The sequence below is a fragment of the Copidosoma floridanum genome, unplaced genomic scaffold (genome assembly GCF_036245765.1).
Source record: "Copidosoma floridanum isolate Cflo_tuat_1 unplaced genomic scaffold, Cflo_Japanese_pri ptg000025l, whole genome shotgun sequence".
Taxonomy (NCBI): Eukaryota; Metazoa; Arthropoda; class Insecta; order Hymenoptera; family Encyrtidae; genus Copidosoma; species Copidosoma floridanum.
Genome location: NW_028321902.1, coordinates 8,491,382 through 8,511,961, shown reverse-complemented (window position 1 = coordinate 8,511,961; position 20,580 = coordinate 8,491,382). Strand labels below are relative to the sequence as shown.

At 37.2% G+C, this 20,580-nt stretch overlaps 1 protein-coding gene across 1 annotated transcript in view; it reads left to right on the top strand.

Moving 5' to 3' along the window:
- Positions 1-506: 506 nt before the first annotated feature.
- Positions 507-20,580, top strand: part of ss (aryl hydrocarbon receptor spineless) — a 67,089-nt gene continuing 47,015 nt past the window's right edge. Inside the window, exon 1 of the mRNA XM_089595129.1 lies at positions 507-619. Coding sequence (XP_089451255.1) covers positions 507-619 — 113 coding nt within the window. The remainder of the gene's footprint in view (positions 620-20,580) is intronic.

The window sequence follows — 20,580 nt, the reverse complement described above, 5'->3', positions numbered from 1 at the left end:
ACAGTAAGTTGGAAATAAAAATTGTGTGCCGTGATGATGAGGACGTTGTACGGTTGTTCAGTTCAAGTACTTGTATAGTCAGAGAACAGAGAAATAAGTGAGGAAGAAGGGAAAAGAACAAAAAAAAAAGAGCTAACGAGTATAATGACGGGAGGCCCGCGGAGGTTTGGTATCGACAGTGTTGTAGCAGTTTTGATAACCATAGTCGGGAAGACGGGCGCCAGGGCCGATCACCCGTAGCCGTGTACGCGCTGGAGATAAGAGCCGGGGGCCTGGGGGTCCTTGGGCCGGGCGGCATTAGCACAAGCCACTTTGCCGACCACCAGCAGCAGCAGCAGCAAACATGTTATGCGCCCCCGTCGAGTCTACTACCCCAGGCCCTCGATGGGCCCCCTCCCATATTGTCGCAGCAACAACACACGAGTGAACAATTGTTGGTGCAAGAGCAGCTGGGTGTCAGCAGTACTAGCAGTTGCAGTGCTACGACGGCGGCCTGCACCGCGACGATGACGCCAACTTCGGCGCCGGCGGCCGTCGCCGCGAGCCCCAACAATCCCGTGGCCATGAGCCAACTCGGCACCGTCTACGCTACCAAAAGGCGCAGGCGCAACGGCAAAAAGTACGAACAATTTTTTTTAATTTCTTGTATTCTTGGATTAATATATAGCGACGTGTAGTTTTAACCGCGTAGGGCGGTGGGGGGGGGGGGGGGGGCAAAAAGGAAAATAGTAGATAATCAAAAGTACATAACTATGAATAAGACATAATAGATTTGTGATTTTAGTTGAATACATTAGGTCTATAAGTAGTCATTAGCCGCTTTCATGTAAAATCTAACAGTCGAATCCCCCCACTTGTTGTTGCAGCAATAATGAGATCAAACGAGTGATGAAATGTGCACGACGTTTATGTACGTGGGAGGTATATTGCAGAATTTGAGTTGAGTGGAGGAAAAAAAAAAAAAAAAAAAAAAATCAAGAAAATCGTTAACCATCATCTTCGGTCGAGCTTTCGTATGAATTTTAAAAGCTCATTAGGAGTATTTTGTAAAGTGTGCACTGTTAAGTTTTCGATTTACTTCCAAGCGGCTTGGCAAGAAGTGCTCGGGGAAAACTAAGCCGATTATTTACAGGCGCGTCTTGAATATTGTTTTAAAATTTAGCGCGGTAAGTAATTATTCGGGACTCCTCGCTCCATATTGTATGTAATAGGTTTTTCTTGCACACGCTTACATAATTTACCAGTTAATTTGTAACGACGCGTTTGCCTATACGTTGGGAAAATATATAGCTATTAAGATAAAGTTAGGTGCATGAGCGATGCAATGTATATAAACAGTAGATTGACCTCCCCAGGTGCATTAATTGTTACGTGACATGAGCTCTGAGGATAATTTTTTGTTTTGTTTTCTATACTCCCTCCTCATTGAATGTTATTTAATGTGCTTTTCTTCGGAGACGAAAATTCATTTTTAACTATGTGCTACGTTTTAAACATCATATATATTTAAAAGAAATTTATCGAAGTAACCTCTTACAAAGTAAATTAACCTAAATACTCATCGCGAATATTATTACACACTCGATCGAGCGGACTGTCGTAATGTTCCAAGGCACGATAGGAAAAAAAAAGGCAAACGAATTAATGCAAGCCGGCTGGTCGATGCTGGAGAGACTAATCCATCGCCTAATGCAAAGTGTCGTGTGCGCATTAACGCCTTGGCTCGATAAGCTCTCGCTGGATGGACATATAACGTGCTGCGACGGGGTGGGAAGAAAAAAAAAAAAAAAAAAAAAAGAAACCTAGATTGGTAAGCAACGAGATCTCTGAAAAGCTTGCACGTATACAGGTATAATATTATATTGAAATACGATTTTTGGGGGCAATAATAGTAATAATAATAATAATAATAATAATAATAATAATAATAATAATAATAATAATAATACATGGGCCTTTATATACGTGTACAGCGAGATAAAATAAAATAAGTGGCGAAGGAAGAAAGGAACCTTGAGATTGTTAAATCAATAGTCCCGTGGGCCGTGCAGTAGCGCCTACATATATTATACACCTGTAATGTAAAACGTGGATACACGACAGAGAGAGAGAGAGAGTGCCTGAAAGGGGAGGTACAAAAATAAACATATGTATATATGCACGGATCAGGGGGTTGGTGGTTGTTTACGGTATATAGAAAAAACGTGCACGCGGTCACCAACTCTAGCCGAAGAATAAGTATAACCTATAGGTATGGAAAGAAAAGAAGAAATCAAGGGAGAAGAATGTAGCACGTGTAATTATACTATATACGCGCGATAATATCTCCTCCACCCATAGTATAGTTACATGGCTCGAGGAGTGTATGGGGCTGTACCAACTTTGAGGAAAAAAAAAAAAAAAAAATTATGTTGGTACATACGCAACGGCAACAATAATCCAACGACCCCTTACAAAAGGGAGGAAAGGGGTAGGAGGAGTGTACTGTTGCGGATCGCCGGGCAAAGCACTCGGACGTCCGGTGGTAGCGAGCGCGCGCGTTCCCCATAAGTACGTAAGTAGGTAGGTATAGATAAATGTAAGGGAGTAGTTATTGCGAGACGCGGTAGCAAGTAGGTAGGGAAAAGCAAAGACAGGGGGTGAAAGGGAGGAGGAGGAGGGTGTATTATATTTATAGGGTACGATGGCCAAGTGCACATGGTGTAGGTATATGTATACATAGATACGCGCGGATTCTTCTTTCTCTTTTCTTTCGATGCAGTAATTTGCGAGATTTGGAGAGCGAAATTCCCCCTGCGTTCGTCGTCGTCGTCGTCGTCGTCTCCTGGGGTCCAAGAGGGATTACTCTTCTTATTAGGTATGAATTATACCTACACCTACTTGGTGCTGTTGCACACAACAACACGCCTATTTGCAGCAGATAATAAATATCGAAGCAGAGCAGCCGCTTGTCGCCTTACTGTAACTATATACTTTTCTTCTTCTCCTCCTCGAACCCTTCTGAGGCCCTCGCTATAGGGTATACGAGATGATGATGATAATGTCCTCTTTTATATATATAGGCACTGGTCCGCTTTTATTCGTTTGTCCATACACACCCCCCCGTCTCAGCTGCTCTCCTCCCTCTTTATTGTTCACATATTTACGCGGTTACACCACTCACTACCAAACGGATGATGCAATATTTTACCGTACACCCACCCTTACTTCCACTGACAAATTATAATGTAATCGTGATTGGTACACACAAGCAAATTGCATCTTTTGTAATCATACTGAAGCTGGATATACATATATTAAAGATACGATTTGTGTGAAATTTTCAACGTCTGGCCACATTATTCCATACTTAATGCCTTTCATTACTGATCACCACGCAACAATTTTCTGGTAAGTATATAGTTTCACGCGTGAGTTTTTTCATTTAAGAAACGTTCGTCCACGTCCCTGACCACCCGAATAAAACTTGGATCACGTGTTCTCGTAATTAAAAATATTAAACTATACTCTACGCTTAACTCTATCGATTACTCGGATGATGGAAGGTGGGAGGAGGGGGGCTGGACCAAAAGAGAGGGAGAGCATTACATTGAAAGGAAGAAAGGGGTAAGTACCTCGTGAATATAATATATTACATAAGTATTAACGCTATGGATAGCTGGCCTTTGCTGAACAATCGTAAGTTTCGCCAGTGCCGGCTGCATTATTAGGTACCTATACCTCCCCGATATAGTAATATTGTATATGCACATGTGTACACGTGTATAGGTACTGCTGGCGGCGCCACGCCCTACTTATACCACGCACTGCATATTATAAGCCCCAATACCAATATCCAATTATACACACACACACACACACACACACACACACACACACACACACACACACACACATAATTATATCGCCACCGATAATCCAGCAGCAACGCAGCTATAGCATAGCCGGCTTTTACTACCCTGCAAGCCCTGTATATATAACATAATATGGGTAGCCTGCGTTTCTTCCTCCTCACCTCTCGATGCACCAATTTACATTATTTATGTGGACGGGTACGTATACCTATAACGTGGAGCCATTCAGTCAACACACCGTCACAAAGGTGATGGATACACATACGTTCAACCCTATGAATATAAAATGCATATTTACATGCGAGTTTGTGTAGGTGTACACGTGTATACCCATAGGTGGTTTGAGCCCACCACGGGATTTTTTCTCGCGGTCCGAGGTGCGACTATCTCTCACGTTCCGCGCTCGAGATGTATATCTACTTACCTACTGGTTATTGTGCTCAACGTATGCGCGTGTGCATCTATGTAGACCAAAACCACCCGTTTGCTGTTTCTGGTTGTTTTATGTTCTTCCTTCTTCGTTGTACCTTGGGCTGGAAAAACCAAAGCAGCAGTTCTTCAACACCTGCAATATTATTGAATACATTGCCGTTATATATATATTTTTCTCTCTCGAATAAATACTCCAAACATACACTCTACTACTTCACAGAGGCCAATTTTTTCGAATTTTTTTTTTGTATTTTTGTCACTCGAGCAACGAAAACCGAGTTTCGAAATGAAACCTGCACAGTTTCCATTTTCTCATGATTAATTTTCACGCATTCGCTCTAACGTCGTAGTCCATCGCTCTTCCGTTGAAAAAAAAAAAAATGGAGCATCGCGGCTTATGAACGCACTAGAATTTTATCTCGCTTCCATCTAGTTACAATTACAACAATAGGAGGCCAACATTAGCAAAACTTGTTTCATTAAAATTAATTGGCCACCGGCGTCGGTGCACGAAATTTCTGTACTTACTTTTAATTAAAATTATCATTACAACACACATGTGTTAATCTACATACTTACTCGTATTTTGTATTGGCATTAAATAATTCGACAGATCCATTTTCTCCACCTTCCACTTCCAACATTTATCATCATCCCTTGTCACATTATTGGTGGAATGGCAAATATTATGAGTCTTTGTCTGCAATGTTGCGTAGTGCGACTCACGATTTTATACATTTATATTTTTGTTGCAATATGTCAATGACATATATAAGCACACGATAGCTGGGAATTCGAGAACTATACCCCCCTGGACTAATATTCTCTCTCTGTGTGTGTGTGTGTGTGTGTGTATATGTGTAAAAACCAATGTACGTCGCGTGGTGTGGGTGCACATATGTATTTACGGAGAAACGCAGGAGGGCTCTTGCAAAAACTTAAATGTTTATTATTATTATTATTAAATGCCGGGCTTTCACAAGTGGACTTGCTCGTTGAAATTAAAAAACAAAAAAAAAAGGGGGGGAGGAAGTCGTGTCATCAATACATTGTGACTCGTATTCCTTAATCATCTCAAAGAGTCTGTGTAGGCGTGTAGACCTTTGAACCCGTCCCAAAACTTAACCTCGCGTTTTTATTGTACATTCAGTTGGGATAATTCAAAAACGCGTATCAAAGGGCTGAGTTTGGATACGTCACGTTTCGCAGACTCGTTTAAAAGTGAAATCGAGAGGGAGGCAATGATCCGAAAAGCTCGCCCCGCCTATAATTAAAAGAATGAACAGCAGTAGAGATCAGCGAATTACCCTGCCTTGGGGGGAGAGAGTGTATTCCTGTTCCTCCTCCCTCTCGGTAATTACAATGGGGGAGGGGGGCTCCCGATCAGCGCATCGCGCGAAGTGCAGGAAAGAAGGAAAAAAAAGGGGGGGGGATGCGAATTCAAGTAGAATCATCGGCTGCTGCAACGTGGTATGTTCGTTCAACAACGACCCATATACTTTAGCATACCCAGAGCATCGCATCATCATCATCATCATCATCATCATCACCGGGGCTCGACGACGCGGGGAAGCGAGCGTGTATGTGTGCGCAGGTATGTATCCTTACCCTCGTAGCCCTCATTTCTCAGATATTTGCATGCATATACCTACAGTTAACTGAAGAAAGAAAAGAAAAAAAAAAGGGGGGGGGAGAATGAGAAGGTTGTGGGTCTGAGAAAAGAAAGCCGCCACCGAATCGCGAAAACAGGAGGAGGTAGGCCGCGCGCGAATTTCGATCGATCGCCCTAGCCGGCGTGGGCGCCGCACACCTAACCACACGGAGCCATTACACGTGCGTGTGTGTGTGTGAGACGCGGGAGCGTATGATTACTCCGCCCAGTGGCTAGCTCGGGCAAGATTACACGTCTGCTCTGCTCCCGATGCTTTAGCTGCTCTATACTCCATGGAGCACATATTATTGTGCATACGTAGCATTTGGATACATATATACACATGTGTGTGTTATCCTTCAGACACTCGCGAGAGCCCGAATCTGAAAAAGCACGAGAGAGATGCCGTCTGCAACTTATTGGCTCGTCTCGGATAACCCGACACCCAAGCGACTCTCCCGATACCCGATCTTTCTTTTCGTCCTTTTCGCGCTAAAAAAGCACCAGCGCCACCAAAACATATAAAATAGTATCTACCTTATAATTATAGGTATTACATTTAGGTATATATACTCAAGTACGTATATGTACTTGTGATGCAGAAAGCACACCCGCGAAAGAAAGTAATATATTTATAAGCAAACACACACGCACTTTGTGCTGTTTTTTTTTTTTTTTTTTTTTTTTTTTTTTTTAGTCAATTTTAATGTACACTTAAACATACCCTATTTTTGTATTTTTCATTTTTTTGCGTGCTTTCTTCTTATGTAAGAGATCACGCAGACGCAAAGCCAACAGCATGCCCATGCCTTATGATCAAGATCGTGTCGATGTAAGATGGTGCATCTTTCAAAAAAGTAAGACTACTTTAGTAGTTTGGTGCAGGGCAATTGCATAGCGGCACGACACACGAGGGCTCTACAATACCTACCTACTTGACATTTATTTGTCACGTGGGTGCATTGTTGTAGCAGCGTAAAATCAGTCGAGGAAAACGTTACTTTACATTTTAGCTTTGATCGTTGAAAAATTTATGGGTATTATAAATAGTACATGCTTGTTGGGGTATGCAAGTATATACACCTTTTTTTTTTTTTTTTTTTTTTTTTTTTTTATTTCTTTCTTTCATTTAAAATGAAAAGGCAATTTCAAATTAAATGGCAATGAGAAAATCAAACAGCCATTATTATTTCATGTGTTGGGTTGATAGTACTAATATATTCTTCCAACTTTAGTTAACGTTACCAATTACCTACATATTATAGTATTTGTAGGTATATAAATGCAGTGGTGATAGTTGCAACAGATAAATTATCTCCAGACCTACTTTCAGGATGGCACGAAAATATTCATAATTAAATACTGGCTGTATAATCCCTCGTAGACCATTAGTTACGTCAGCCTAAAAAAAAAAAAAATAAAAATAAATAAATAAACGATACAGCAGTGCTAACCATAAAATTTTTTTTTATTTTCAACTCCATTCTGTACGTGGTCGGTGAACTTATCCGACAAATTTCCCACGTAACTTGATGTAACTTTTCCATTCTCCGTTAGGGGTAAGAAACGAACGAACGAACGAACGAACGAACGAACGAGAGTGCCTTATATTTCCCCTGTCGGGCGCACGTATAGTATCCCATTAGCTGTATGGGTATACACATATAAAGAATGACAGCAAAGTGTGGAACGAAGGTGTGTATATATATATATATACTTGAAGCTACCTCATACACCTATTTAAAAAAAGGAAGAAAGAGAGCGAGTGGACCCGGGGGAATAGGTGGCGCACCCGCCAAATGGAATTAGCGCCGTGGTACGCACACACACACGTATCTGTTGTATATGTATACCTTGTATATACGCAGGGGCTCATAAATATATCCCCGAGCAGTCCAACGTCGCCTCTGTACTTATACTCTTTTCTCCTCCTGCAGGCCCCCTTTTGGGTTTAGGTATACCCAATCCACAGAGACGGGCGCTACCCAATGCCATCACGAGGATAGTCGTCGACTCGCGTGAAATATTAAGTACAAGTACAAATGGAGTGTCTCGCGAACGAATCACAGCTCCTTGCCTGTACTCACACATCGTGTGTACATCATCACCATACAATACATACTCTCACATATGTATAATTATGATAATAATAATAGTATGCGCGTTAAGAGTGGACTGAGTGCCACTGAGTGGAATGTAATTAGCCGCACGTGAGTGCATTTGATGCATGCCGACCATTACCTACTTAAGATGCAGCGGCAGTTCCCTCCCTTTCGTATGGTGTATTACATAATATGTACCCAACTATCTACGTGCCTTTTACAAGTACCGGTGTATGATACAATATTATACATAGATACATACGTTATACAAATGCCTCAACTTGGCAAACGCGTATAATATATTTATAATACTGGACATGTATTTTTAACTGGCTCCAACAATATGTACGAAAGGTCTGCAGAAATTCTCGAGGTTGTCTGTGTTCGTTGGTCGCTTCGGTTCTTTCTATCGACATGCGCTGGGTTTTTTTTTTTTTTTTTTTTTCTCTTAATTATAGAAAGAGCCATAGAAATATACAGGACATCGCATTGATTCTCATCGTCAAACTGCGAAACTAATTGCAAGCAGTCGTATAACTTAAAAAGAGCGGAAGGGGGAAGTTTGGTGAATTATGTGCGCGCGGTTGCATAGCAGCAGCCGAGCAGCAGTATTGGTTACGTACATGCATACTTATATACTTTTGTATATAATAGTTACACTACCACCACCACGACGGCGATTCACCCCTCCCCCCCTCCCCAAGGTTCCTCGTCGTATCATCGAGGTCTCGAGGCTCCTTCGACCCCTATTTTCTTCCTATCCTATCCGTCCATCCTCGCGATACGGACCTCCTCCTCTATACCTTACCTATATATAATAAACGCCCTCGGAGCGTTGCTGGTGATTTATCGCTGCCTATATTCCCATTTTTTCCTCATCTTAACCCCCATTTATTATTATTATTATTATTATTATTATTATTATTATTATTATTTCCTCCTTTCGACGCGATATACGTATATACACTATCTACCTGGTTGGCTGTCATCTTGAGGAAAAAGTACCGCCTACTCTGTTCGTTCCTTCCCCGATCCCATTGATCCGTATCACGTACTCTTGCACACTCGTGGACTTACGATTGGACGATTGGTCGAGGTTAAAGAAGAAAAACAGTGATGATTGATATACTTGTTCGGAGGTATTTCCTTGTGGCCACGAGGACCGAGAGGATATTGAGTACAATGAAGCACAACCAATGGTACTCGTATTCTATACACGAAAAAGTTGCTTTGCAGTACAACTAAGTACACCTATGCTACAATAATTATATATATATATATATATATATATATATATATATATATTTACGAGGAAATTCGAAAAAAATATTCTGTTTTTGTACCCCATTTTAATTTAAAAAAACTTTTTTTGAGGCACACCTTCGAAATAGGGATCATTTTACTCGCAATGTCAAGTACTACGAGGAAAAAAAATTTTAACATGATGAGGTTTAGTGAGGGTGACACCCTTTTTCTGCGATTTATATTTTAATATTGTATATAATTATAGCTATCACATTCATGGCATTACTAGTAAAATGAGCCCTATTTCGAAGGTGTGCCTCAAAAAAAGTCTTTTTTTATCAAAATAAGGGACAAAATGTATATTTTTCGTGGATTTCCTCATTACTCACACTGTGATCATCGAATACTTTGCAAATTTATTGAATATAAAACGGCAACAACCAGAGTTTCTGTTTTAAGGTGTATAGGATAAAACCCAAGCGAAAGATGATATATTTCAAATGTTAATTTTAAATAATGGACGGTGAATGAGGAAAAGATGATGAATTATTATTTTGTACCCAAGATTTAAGGGGAAAAAAAAAAAAAAAAAAAAAAAAAACATAGTTCACGGCTGATGAAGCAGAATATGTGTGCTACGTAGATGAAAAAATTCGAGACGATCGGATTATTTTACGTGTGTATAAACGTAAATTATATATGTATTCGCATCACGCAATAAAGTAGGGTGTGCACGTATATAATAAAATCACAATACATGTATAATGAATGTATTTTATACCACCGACACAGAAACGATGTAAAAATTGCCTGAAATTGGTTTGGCAACTTGCCCGTAAATTGATTTTTCCTATACCTACAACAAAAGCTTTAGATTCAAGAAGTAGGTAATATGTGCAGATACGCGGAACTATTGTTGTGTTCTAACCCCTTCCCCCCTATACCGTTGGTGCTCGCGCTGGTGCTTGTAGCTTCCTTTTGCTTTTTGTCTGACGCCAACAAATAATTTCCACAAAATCAATTAATAAAATAAATGATAAAATGAATCAACAACTCGTTTGAAAATGCAAAAAATACATTTTTTTTAAAGTCCTCCTTGAATTTGATTATTTTCGCGTTTCATTTCACGGTTCGATTCCTGTTGTAATAGCTCGGACCAATACCAATAAAGACTTATGAAAATACCCATCATATACTTATCCTTGTGGGGCTCTGGGCCGTGTACTGGTCGCCAGGAGTTGTGTGGCTTGGGATAAATCCACAAGATCCGAACCGATCCGAACCACCAAAAAAGAACTGCATTTTCATTATTATACATGTTAATACAAAGAAATTACCCGCGTAAAAATTTTTACGTTTGGCCAAACTTTCGTTAAAGTTCATGTGGTCAACGTTTGGCCAAGCTTGAGCAATGAGAAAATCCCAAACTTGGATTTTTGTTGGAATATTTTACTCAATATTTTTCGTAAGTCATATATACAGACCAACGAATATACTGACGCAACAAATTAATTTTTTAAACGTTTGGAAGAACATTTGCTAAACTTGAGTAAAATATTCCAACAAAAATCCAAGTTTGGGATTTTCTCATTGCCCAAGCTTGGCGAAAGTTTGGCCAAACGTAAAAATTTTTACAAGTGGTGGCGTTACTTATCGAGGTGGGGAGATTGAAAAAGTATTTTTTCATCTCCTCATTTCTCACACGTATGTTTGATTAATAACTTTGTTTCCATTTAAGACAGAATATTATTAACAGTCGTCAATACAATTGTATTAAGTTTTTTTTTAATTTTATTTTTTTTTTTCCCCATTTTACTAATGAGTTATTTCCTGCACAGACGTATTGATTCCACCCCGGCGCTTCCTTTCGTTTTAGATGTGCAAAAAAAGTAACAGGTTTGAAAATTAACGCCTCGTGGATGAAAATCTCAGAAAAAGCGACACGTACGAATCCCAGGCGCATTGTTTTGAAAGAAGAAGAAAAAACAATCGCAACTCTTTGGCTCTCTAAAGAGAAAATAAGGCACACCCGAGGGCCGGCTGTAACATAACTGCTGCAGCTACAAGTATAACAGACTCGCCGCTGCTCACGTCCGAAGAAATAATGGTTATATTGCGTTATAGCCTCATTGCCGCGCTGTAATTCCTTTCTCCTCCTCCTCGTGTGATTTTTGGACTCGGTCTCTCTCCGCTAGAAGGAGGAGGAGACGGTCAAGCCCTCGAGTCCGCCCCCGGCGCGTAATTGCTTTTATATTGATACGACTAATATATGTATACATGCATACGTGTACGGGCTCTCGCACGTGCCTTGCCGGTATATACCTGTTATTGAAAAAATAATATATTATAAAATAAATTAAAGAGCAGCTGCATTCAAACTCCGGGAGCTTTATCGGGGATTCGGTATATCTCTCGCAAATCTTGCGGGTGTCGTGTTTCGCGCGCGCGAGCTCACGTGGGAAAAATTCATCTCTCTCTCTCTCTACGTGTGTGTGTGTGTGTGTGTTTTTTTATCATCTCTACAAAAAAACAATATAATATACACATGTGCTTTCTCTCTCTTGTGGATCGCTCGATCTTTTCTCACTCACAAAAATATACATAGGTATAGGTATATCACCTTTTTACAATATTATAGGTACACACACGCGTCCTGTCTTCGATATAATTATTCGATATGACAATATAATACGCCCCGTCGTCGTCGGCGTGGCCATCCTTGTTTTATTTCCCTCTGGCGTCACCGATTTATTTTCAACGAGGAAAATGACTCACACATCTCTCCCCTCCTCCTCCCTCACCGCCACTCGAGCGTAAAAGTCATCGCGTGTCGTTCGTTAACTTAGGATGTGTAAGTGTACGTATATATATATATATATGCAAATGAGGTTCCGTAATTTTGAAAATCAAGGAGCAGCAGCAGCAGCAGCAGCAGCAGCAGCAACGCTGTTAATTATCATTGCATGAATTATATTACGGATCGAGCTTTCGTTTATACACGTACAGTGGTATATACTCATTACACACGCACATTAAGTAGAGTAGAAACTTTTATCCCTCCTCCTCCACCTCTGTTCTCTTATTTATGTTTTTTTCCGCCTTCCGAGCAGATATAATCATATAGAAAAAACACAAAAATCCGAGGGGCTGTCCACGGGATTCAAAGATTCAAGAAATAATAACGATTCAATTAGGATTTGAATCTTGAATCACAAAAAAAAATTTAATTTAATTAAATAACCTTTTGAGCAATCAAGCATCGGCGATAAGAAACCCAATAGTTTATCAGTATATTTATTAACAATATCTGCCTTGGTGAGTAAGCAGCGGTGATTAAAAACCCAACTGTTTTTTTGGAAATTAGATATTAAATAATTTTAGAGGCGAGTAAGCATAGGCAATTAGAAACCCAATTTTTTTTCACTGGATTTATTTATAAAATAATCTTTTAAAAGAGTAAGCATAGGCGATTAGAAACCCAATTGTTTTTCACTGGATTTATTTATAAAATAATCTTTTAAACGAGTAAGCATCGGCGATTAGAAACCCAACTAATTATTTGACAATTAATTAAAAAAATAATTTTTGAGGCGAGTGAGCATCGGCGATTAGAAACCCAACTGTTTTTCACTGGATTAATTAATAAAATAATCTTTTAAACGAATAAGCATCGGCGATTAGAAACCCAATTGTTTTTCACTGGATTTATTAATAAAATAATCTTTTAAACAAGTAAGCTTCAGCGATTAGAACGTCAACTGTTTATTTGGGAATTAAATTAAAAAATAATCTTTGAGGCGAGTAGGCATCGGCGATTAGAAACCCAATTGTTTTTCACTGGATTTATTAATAAAATAATGTTTTGAAAGAGTAAGCATCGGCGATAAGAAACCCAACTGTTTTTCACTAGATTTATTAATAAAATAATCTTTTAAACGAATAAGCATCGGCGATTAGAAACCCAACAGTTTATTTGGGAATTTTTTTTTTTTTTTCAATCTTTCAGGCAAGTAGGCATCGGCGATTTAAACGTCAACTGTTGATTTGGGAATCAAATTAAAAAATAATCTTTGAGGCGAGTAGGCTTTAGGGATTAGAAACCTAACTGGTTTTTAGGGAATTTATTTACAAAATTAATCTCTTAGGAGATTTTTGAATAAATATACTAAACAACTGTATGATTCCTTGTCGCCGATGCTCACTAGCGTAAAAGCTTATTTTACTAATAAATTCACAAAAAATATGTTGGGCTCCGTATCACCACCGCTTACTCGCCAAATTTATTTGAATCTCTTTTGAATCGTGAATAAAACTTTTTCAAAAACGATTGCAACTCAAACAAATGTTATGGCGATTTTTCAAACTTTTTTTCTGGGATAAAAGTTACTGTCTTCACCGGATGATTCAACTCCTTAAATAATTTCATCGCAGAATAAATAGCCACCTACAGTTTTTGTAACTCACAGCAGAATTTTGATCGAGATCTTACGTAAATACCTTTTGAATCGTAAGTGAAACTTTTTGAATATCAAACGTTTAACCATCGAAAAACTTTGAAATTTTTTTTGCTTAGAAATATCTTATCACATCATATCGATAGATGCACTTGAGTTGTGCGCTTCAAAAAAGATTTAATGTGGCTGAATTAATATGAATGTAAAGTTTCAACTATTATCATTATGATTTGATCATATAAAATACTACTGATACTATAAATACGATTTTGTTAATAAGGTTTCTAAATTTAATACATTAAAAAATTGTCTAATTACACGTATGATAGTGTATTCGCATTACCCACAACAGGACGTATAAAATGCTTCAGATTCAAAATTCAAATTACCATTAAATTATGGTTGAATCGCCATTGAATTTCATTTGAATACCTTTTGAATCTTTTTTGTATCGCCAATAAATTTTTTTCAAAGACAGCCGTTGTTTAAACGTAAATCTCTGAACCTCAATTTTTAGATTCGAAATATTTTACCACTTGCATCGGTATATGCATTGGAATACAGTAGTAAAAAAAACTTCATTTGGCTGATTTGATATGAAAGTCTATTTTTAAATTCATTGACATTTATTGATCACGCCAAATAAAAATGTCACATTAACAGTAACAAATGAGGAGTTTCATCGAAAAAAAGCATATTGCCTACTATCAATGTTGCTTAGTTGTAATTTAACTTGGATATCTAATAAAATTTCTCACGATGCCTGAATCTTTAGTACCGCTTCGAGTAACAGTTCGAGTAAATGGGGCCTTTATCTGTAGTCTGATAGATTCAAGATTCAAATCTCCATTGAATGGTAGTTGAATCGCAATTGAATTTCATTTGAATACCTTTTGAATCTTTTTTGTATCGCCAATAAATTTTTTTCAAAGACAGCCGTTGTTTAAACGTAAATCTCTGAACCTCAATTTTTAGATTCGAAATATTTTACCACTTGCATCGGTATATGCATTGGAATGCAGTAGTAAAAAAAACTTCATTTGGCTGATTTGATATGAAAGTCTATTTTTAAATTCATTGACATTTATTGATCACGCCAAATAAAAATGTCACATTAACAGTAACAAATGAGGAGTTTCATCGAAAAAAAGCATATTGCCTACTATCAATGTTGCTTAGTTGTAATTTAACTTGGATATCTAATAAAATTTCTCACGATGCCTGAATCTTTAGTACCGCTTCGAGTAACAGTTCGAGTAAATGGGGCCTTTATCTGTAGTCTGATGGATTCAAGATTCAAATCTCCATTGAATGGTGGTTGAATCGCAATTGAATTTCATTTGAATACCTTTTGAATCTTTTTTGTATCGCCAATAAATTTTTTTCAAAGACAGCCGTTGTTTAAACGTAAATCTCTGAACCTCAATTTTTAGATTCGAAATATTTTACCACTTGCATCGGTATATGCATTGGAATGCAGTAGTAAAAAAAACTTCATTTGGCTGATTTGATATGAAAGTCTATTTTTAAATTCATTGACATTTATTGATCACGCCAAATAAAAATGTCACATTAACAGTAACAAATGAGGAGTTTCATCGAAAAAAAGCATATTGCCTACTATCAATGTTGCTTAGTTGTAATTTAACTTGGATATCTAATAAAATTTCTCACGATGCCTGAATCTTTAGTACCGCTTCGAGTAACAGTTCGAGTAAATGGGGCCTTTATCTGTAGTCTGATGGATTCAAGATTCAAATCTCCATTGAATGGTAGTTGAATCGCAATTGAATTTCATTTGAATACCTTTTGAATCTTTTTTGTATCGCCAATAAATTTTTTTCAAAGACAGCCGTTGTTTAAACGTAAATCTCTGAACCTCAATTTTTAGATTCGAAATATTTTACCACTTGCATCGGTATATGCATTGGAATGCAGTAGTAAAAAAAACTTCATTTGGCTGATTTGATATGAAAGTCTATTTTTAAATTCATTGACATTTATTGATCACGCCAAATAAAAATGTCACATTAACAGTAACAAATGAGAAGTTTCATCGAAAAAAAGCATATTGCCTACTATCAATGTTGCTTAGTTGTAATTTAACTTGGATATCTAATAAAATTTCTCACGATGCCTGAATCTTTAGTACCGCTTCGAGTAACAGTTCGAGTGAATGGGGCCTTTATCTGTAGTCTGATAGATTCAAGATTCAAATCTCCATTGAATGGTGGTTGAACCGCAATTGAATTTCATTTGAATACCTTTTGAATCTTTTTTGTATCGCCAATAAATTTTTTTCAAAGACAGCCGTTGTTTAAACGTAAATCTCTGAACCTCAATTTTTAGATTCCAAATATTTTACCACTTGCATCGGTATATGCATTGGAATGCAGTAGTAAAAAAAACTTCATTTGGCTGATTTGATATGAAAGGCTATTTTTAAATTCATTGACATTTATTGATCACGCCAAATAAAAATGTCACATTAACAGTAACAAATGAGGAGTTTCATCGAAAAAAAGCATATTGCCTACTATCAATGTTGCTTAGTTGTAATTTAACTTGGATATCTAATAAAATTTCTCACGATGCCTGAATCTTTAGTACCGCTTCGAGTAACAGTTCGAGTAAATGGGGCCTTTATCTGTAGTCTGATAGATTCAAGATTCAAATCTCCATTGAATGGTAGTTGAATCGCAATTGAATTTCATTTGAATACCTTTTGAATCTTTTTTGTATCGCCAATAAATTTTTTTCAAAGACAGCCGTTGTTTAAACGTAAATCTCTGAACCTCAATTTTTAGATTCGAAATATTTTACCACTTGCATCGGTATATGCATTGGAATGCAGTAGTAAAAAAAACTTCATTTGGCTGATTTGATATGAAAGTCTATTTTTAAATTCATTGACATTTATTGATCACGCCAAATAAAAATGTCACATTAACAGTAACAAATGAGGAGTTTCATCGAAAAAAAGCATATTGCCTACTATCAATGTTGCTTAGTTGTAATTTAACTTGGATATCTAATAAAATTTCTCACGATGCCTGAATCTTTAGTACCGCTTCGAGTAACAGTTCGAGTAAATGGGGCCTTTATCTGTAGTCTGATGGATTCAAGATTCAAATCTCCATTGAATGGTGGTTGAATCGCAATTGAATTTCATTTGAATACCTTTTGAATCTTTTTTGTATCGCCAATAAATTTTTTTCAAAGACAGCCGTTGTTTAAACGTAAATCTCTGAACCTCAATTTTTAGATTCGAAATATTTTACCACTTGCATCGGTATATGCATTGGAATGCAGTAGTAAAAAAAACTTCATTTGGCTGATTTGATATGAAAGTCTATTTTTAAATTCATTGACATTTATTGATCACGCCAAATAAAAATGTCACATTAACAGTAACAAATGAGGAGTTTCATCGAAAAAAAGCATATTGCCTACTATCAATGTTGCTTAGTTGTAATTTAACTTGGATATCTAATAAAATTTCTCACGATGCCTGAATCTTTAGTACCGCTTCGAGTAACAGTTCGAGTAAATGGGGCCTTTATCTGTAGTCTGATGGATTCAAGATTCAAATCTCCATTGAATGGTAGTTGAATCGCAATTGAATTTCATTTGAATACCTTTTGAATCTTTTTTGTATCGCCAATAAATTTTTTTCAAAGACAGCCGTTGTTTAAACGTAAATCTCTGAACCTCAATTTTTAGATTCGAAATATTTTACCACTTGCATCGGTATATGCATTGGAATGCAGTAGTAAAAAAAACTTCATTTGGCTGATTTGATATGAAAGTCTATTTTTAAATTCATTGACATTTATTGATCACGCCAAATAAAAATGTCACATTAACAGTAACAAATGAGAAGTTTCATCGAAAAAAAGCATATTGCCTACTATCAATGTTGCTTAGTTGTAATTTAACTTGGATATCTAATAAAATTTCTCACGATGCCTGAATCTTTAGTACCGCTTCGAGTAACAGTTCGAGTGAATGGGGCCTTTATCTGTAGTCTGATAGATTCAAGATTCAAATCTCCATTGAATGGTGGTTGAACCGCAATTGAATTTCATTTGAATACCTTTTGAATCTTTTTTGTATCGCCAATAAATTTTTTTCAAAGACAGCCGTTGTTTAAACGTAAATCTCTGAATCTCAATTTTTAGATTCGAAATATTTTACCACTTGCATCGGTATATGCATTGGAATGCAGTAGTAAAAAAAACTTCATTTGGCTGATTTGATATGAAAGTCTATTTTTAAATTCATTGACATTTATTGATCACGCCAAATAAAAATGTCACATTAACAGTTATAAATGAGTAGTTTCATAAAAAAAAAGCATATTGCCTACTATCAATGTTGCTTAGTTGTAATTTTACTTGGATATTTAATAAAATTACTCATAATGCCTGAATCTTTCGTACCGCTTCGAGTAACAGTTCGAGTGAATGGGGCCTTTATCTGTAGTCTGATAGATTCAAGATTCAAATCTCCATTGAATGGTGGTTGAATCGCAATTGAATTTCATTTGAATACCTTTTGAATCTTTTTTGTATCGCCAATAAATTTTTTTCAAAGACAGCCGTTGTTTTAACGTAAATCTCTGAACCTCAATTTTTAGATTCAAAATATTTTACCAATGCATATCGGTATATGCATTGAAATACAGTACTCAAAAAAACTTAATTTGTCTGATTTTATATGAAAGTCTATTTTTAAATTCATTGACATTTATTGATCACGCCAAATAAAAATGTCACATTAACAGTAACAAATGAGAAGTTTCATCGAAAAAAAGCATATTGCCTACTATCAATGTTGCTTAGTTGTAATTTAACTTGGATATCTAATAAAATTTCTCACGATGCCTGAATCTTTAGTACCGCTTCGAGTAACAGTTCGAGTAAATGGGGCCTTTATCTGTAGTCTGATAGATTCAAGATTCAAATCTCCATTGAATGGTGGTTGAATCGCAATTGAATTTCATTTGAATACCTTTTGAATCTTTTTTGTATCGCCAATGATTTTTTTTTAAAGACAGCCGTTGTTTAAATGTAAATGTTTGCATTTTTTTTAGACTAGAAAAATCTTGTAGAAAAATGCTGGTAAATGTATGGGTATAACACGCTGAGAAAAAAAGATTATTTCGATGAGCCGTGATTAGATTCATTTGAATGTTCAGTTTTATTGAAAACAAGAATTATTTAATCATTTCATGAAATGAAGGGAACTGAATTGATGTAAAAATCAAGGTAAATATGGTTTCTTTATTAAGGTAGCTCCCTTGTCTACTGCTCTAGTTAAGTAGGTGAGTTTCACTTGTGTATGTATACGTATATACGTACATCAGTGTTCGTATTCTGCTACAGTCATTTATAACCATGAAGCTGATTTTTACATCTTCCTTGGCAAATATCTTTGAAAAATGCCTCATTACCAGCATTTTACATGACAGGATTGAGAAGAACAGGGATTTTTCTACAAGTACATCATAATTTGTCTGCTCAGATTTTTTATTGTGTGTTGGGAAATGCCTGTAAAGCTGATATTTTTATGCTCTGCCATTTGAGCTCGTGTTAAAATATTCAACTTTAAGCTAAAATATCTCGAGATTTGGCTCCACTTGTGGTATAAACAAGGACACCATTGGATTCAGTGGATTAAAATCTATTGAATGAAACATACTTCATTCCGTAGGATTTCGCAAGGGAGCTACCTTAATTAGTATTTTTACACCTGTCGATGTTTGTGTCATGTGATATACGTTCTAATTGAATTATATTTATCAATATTATTCATCACATTAATAACAATAACAAACGTGTGTACATTAATAATTGAGATTAAAGTACTCCGATATAACCAACCATGTGTTATTTTAAATAAGTAATGGTGCCTATTACAAAGGCATACAAAACAAACTTGTATAATATATATGATGTGGGATCCAATTATTATCAAAACGATGTTTAAACATCAATATCTTGAAAAGTTTTTAATACAATTATACCATTTTATTATATATCGTAGGTCAATTTCACATTAATTTTATTAGAGATTCAAAAATGATACAAGATTCAACAGAGATTCAAATAAAGATTCAAATCTTTTGAATCCCGTGGACAGCCCCTCGCAAAAATCGCACACAAGTACGTACCTATACATGTAAAAGAAGACGCCTGCAATAAATCTCTCGTTAACCAGCTTGCCAAATTTACGAGAGCTCGTACTGAATGATTGCGCCAATAAACGAATCAATTTTCACAATCGTTGGGGGAGTCTCGCGGGAGAGAGAAACAAAAATCCAAAAATTAACCAGGACTTCCCGGGGAAGCCTCTGGCCCCATTCCCGTTGCAAGTAGGCGCACACGAGCGAGACAGGAATCGAACGATTAAAGCTGCTCCGGTGGCCGCAGTGGTTCCCTCAGAGAGAGAGAGAGAGAGAGAGATCCGCGTCAAGAGCCCGGTCGTCGGAAACACTTTTGGACAGTCGAGCGCGGAGGTGGGCTTCCTCCTCTCCGGATACTTTTTTTTTCTTCGATCCTTCTTCGAGTTTTCCTTCATACTCCTGTGTCTGTTTGCAGCAGAACGAGCACGTAAAACAACAACAACACGGTATATTCCCACGCCGCCGCTGGGGCCCTCTTTCCTCGGAAAATCGCCGAGAAAAAGCGAGGCGCCCTTGTACGCCCGAGGGCTTTTATTGCCGGATGCTGGGGCGAGCCCCTCCTCCTTCTCCTCTATTTCTTCTTGATTCTAACGAGGTCAGTTTGCGCCCGAGATACTGTTTTTTTTTTTTTTTTACCATGTACTTCGTACCTACC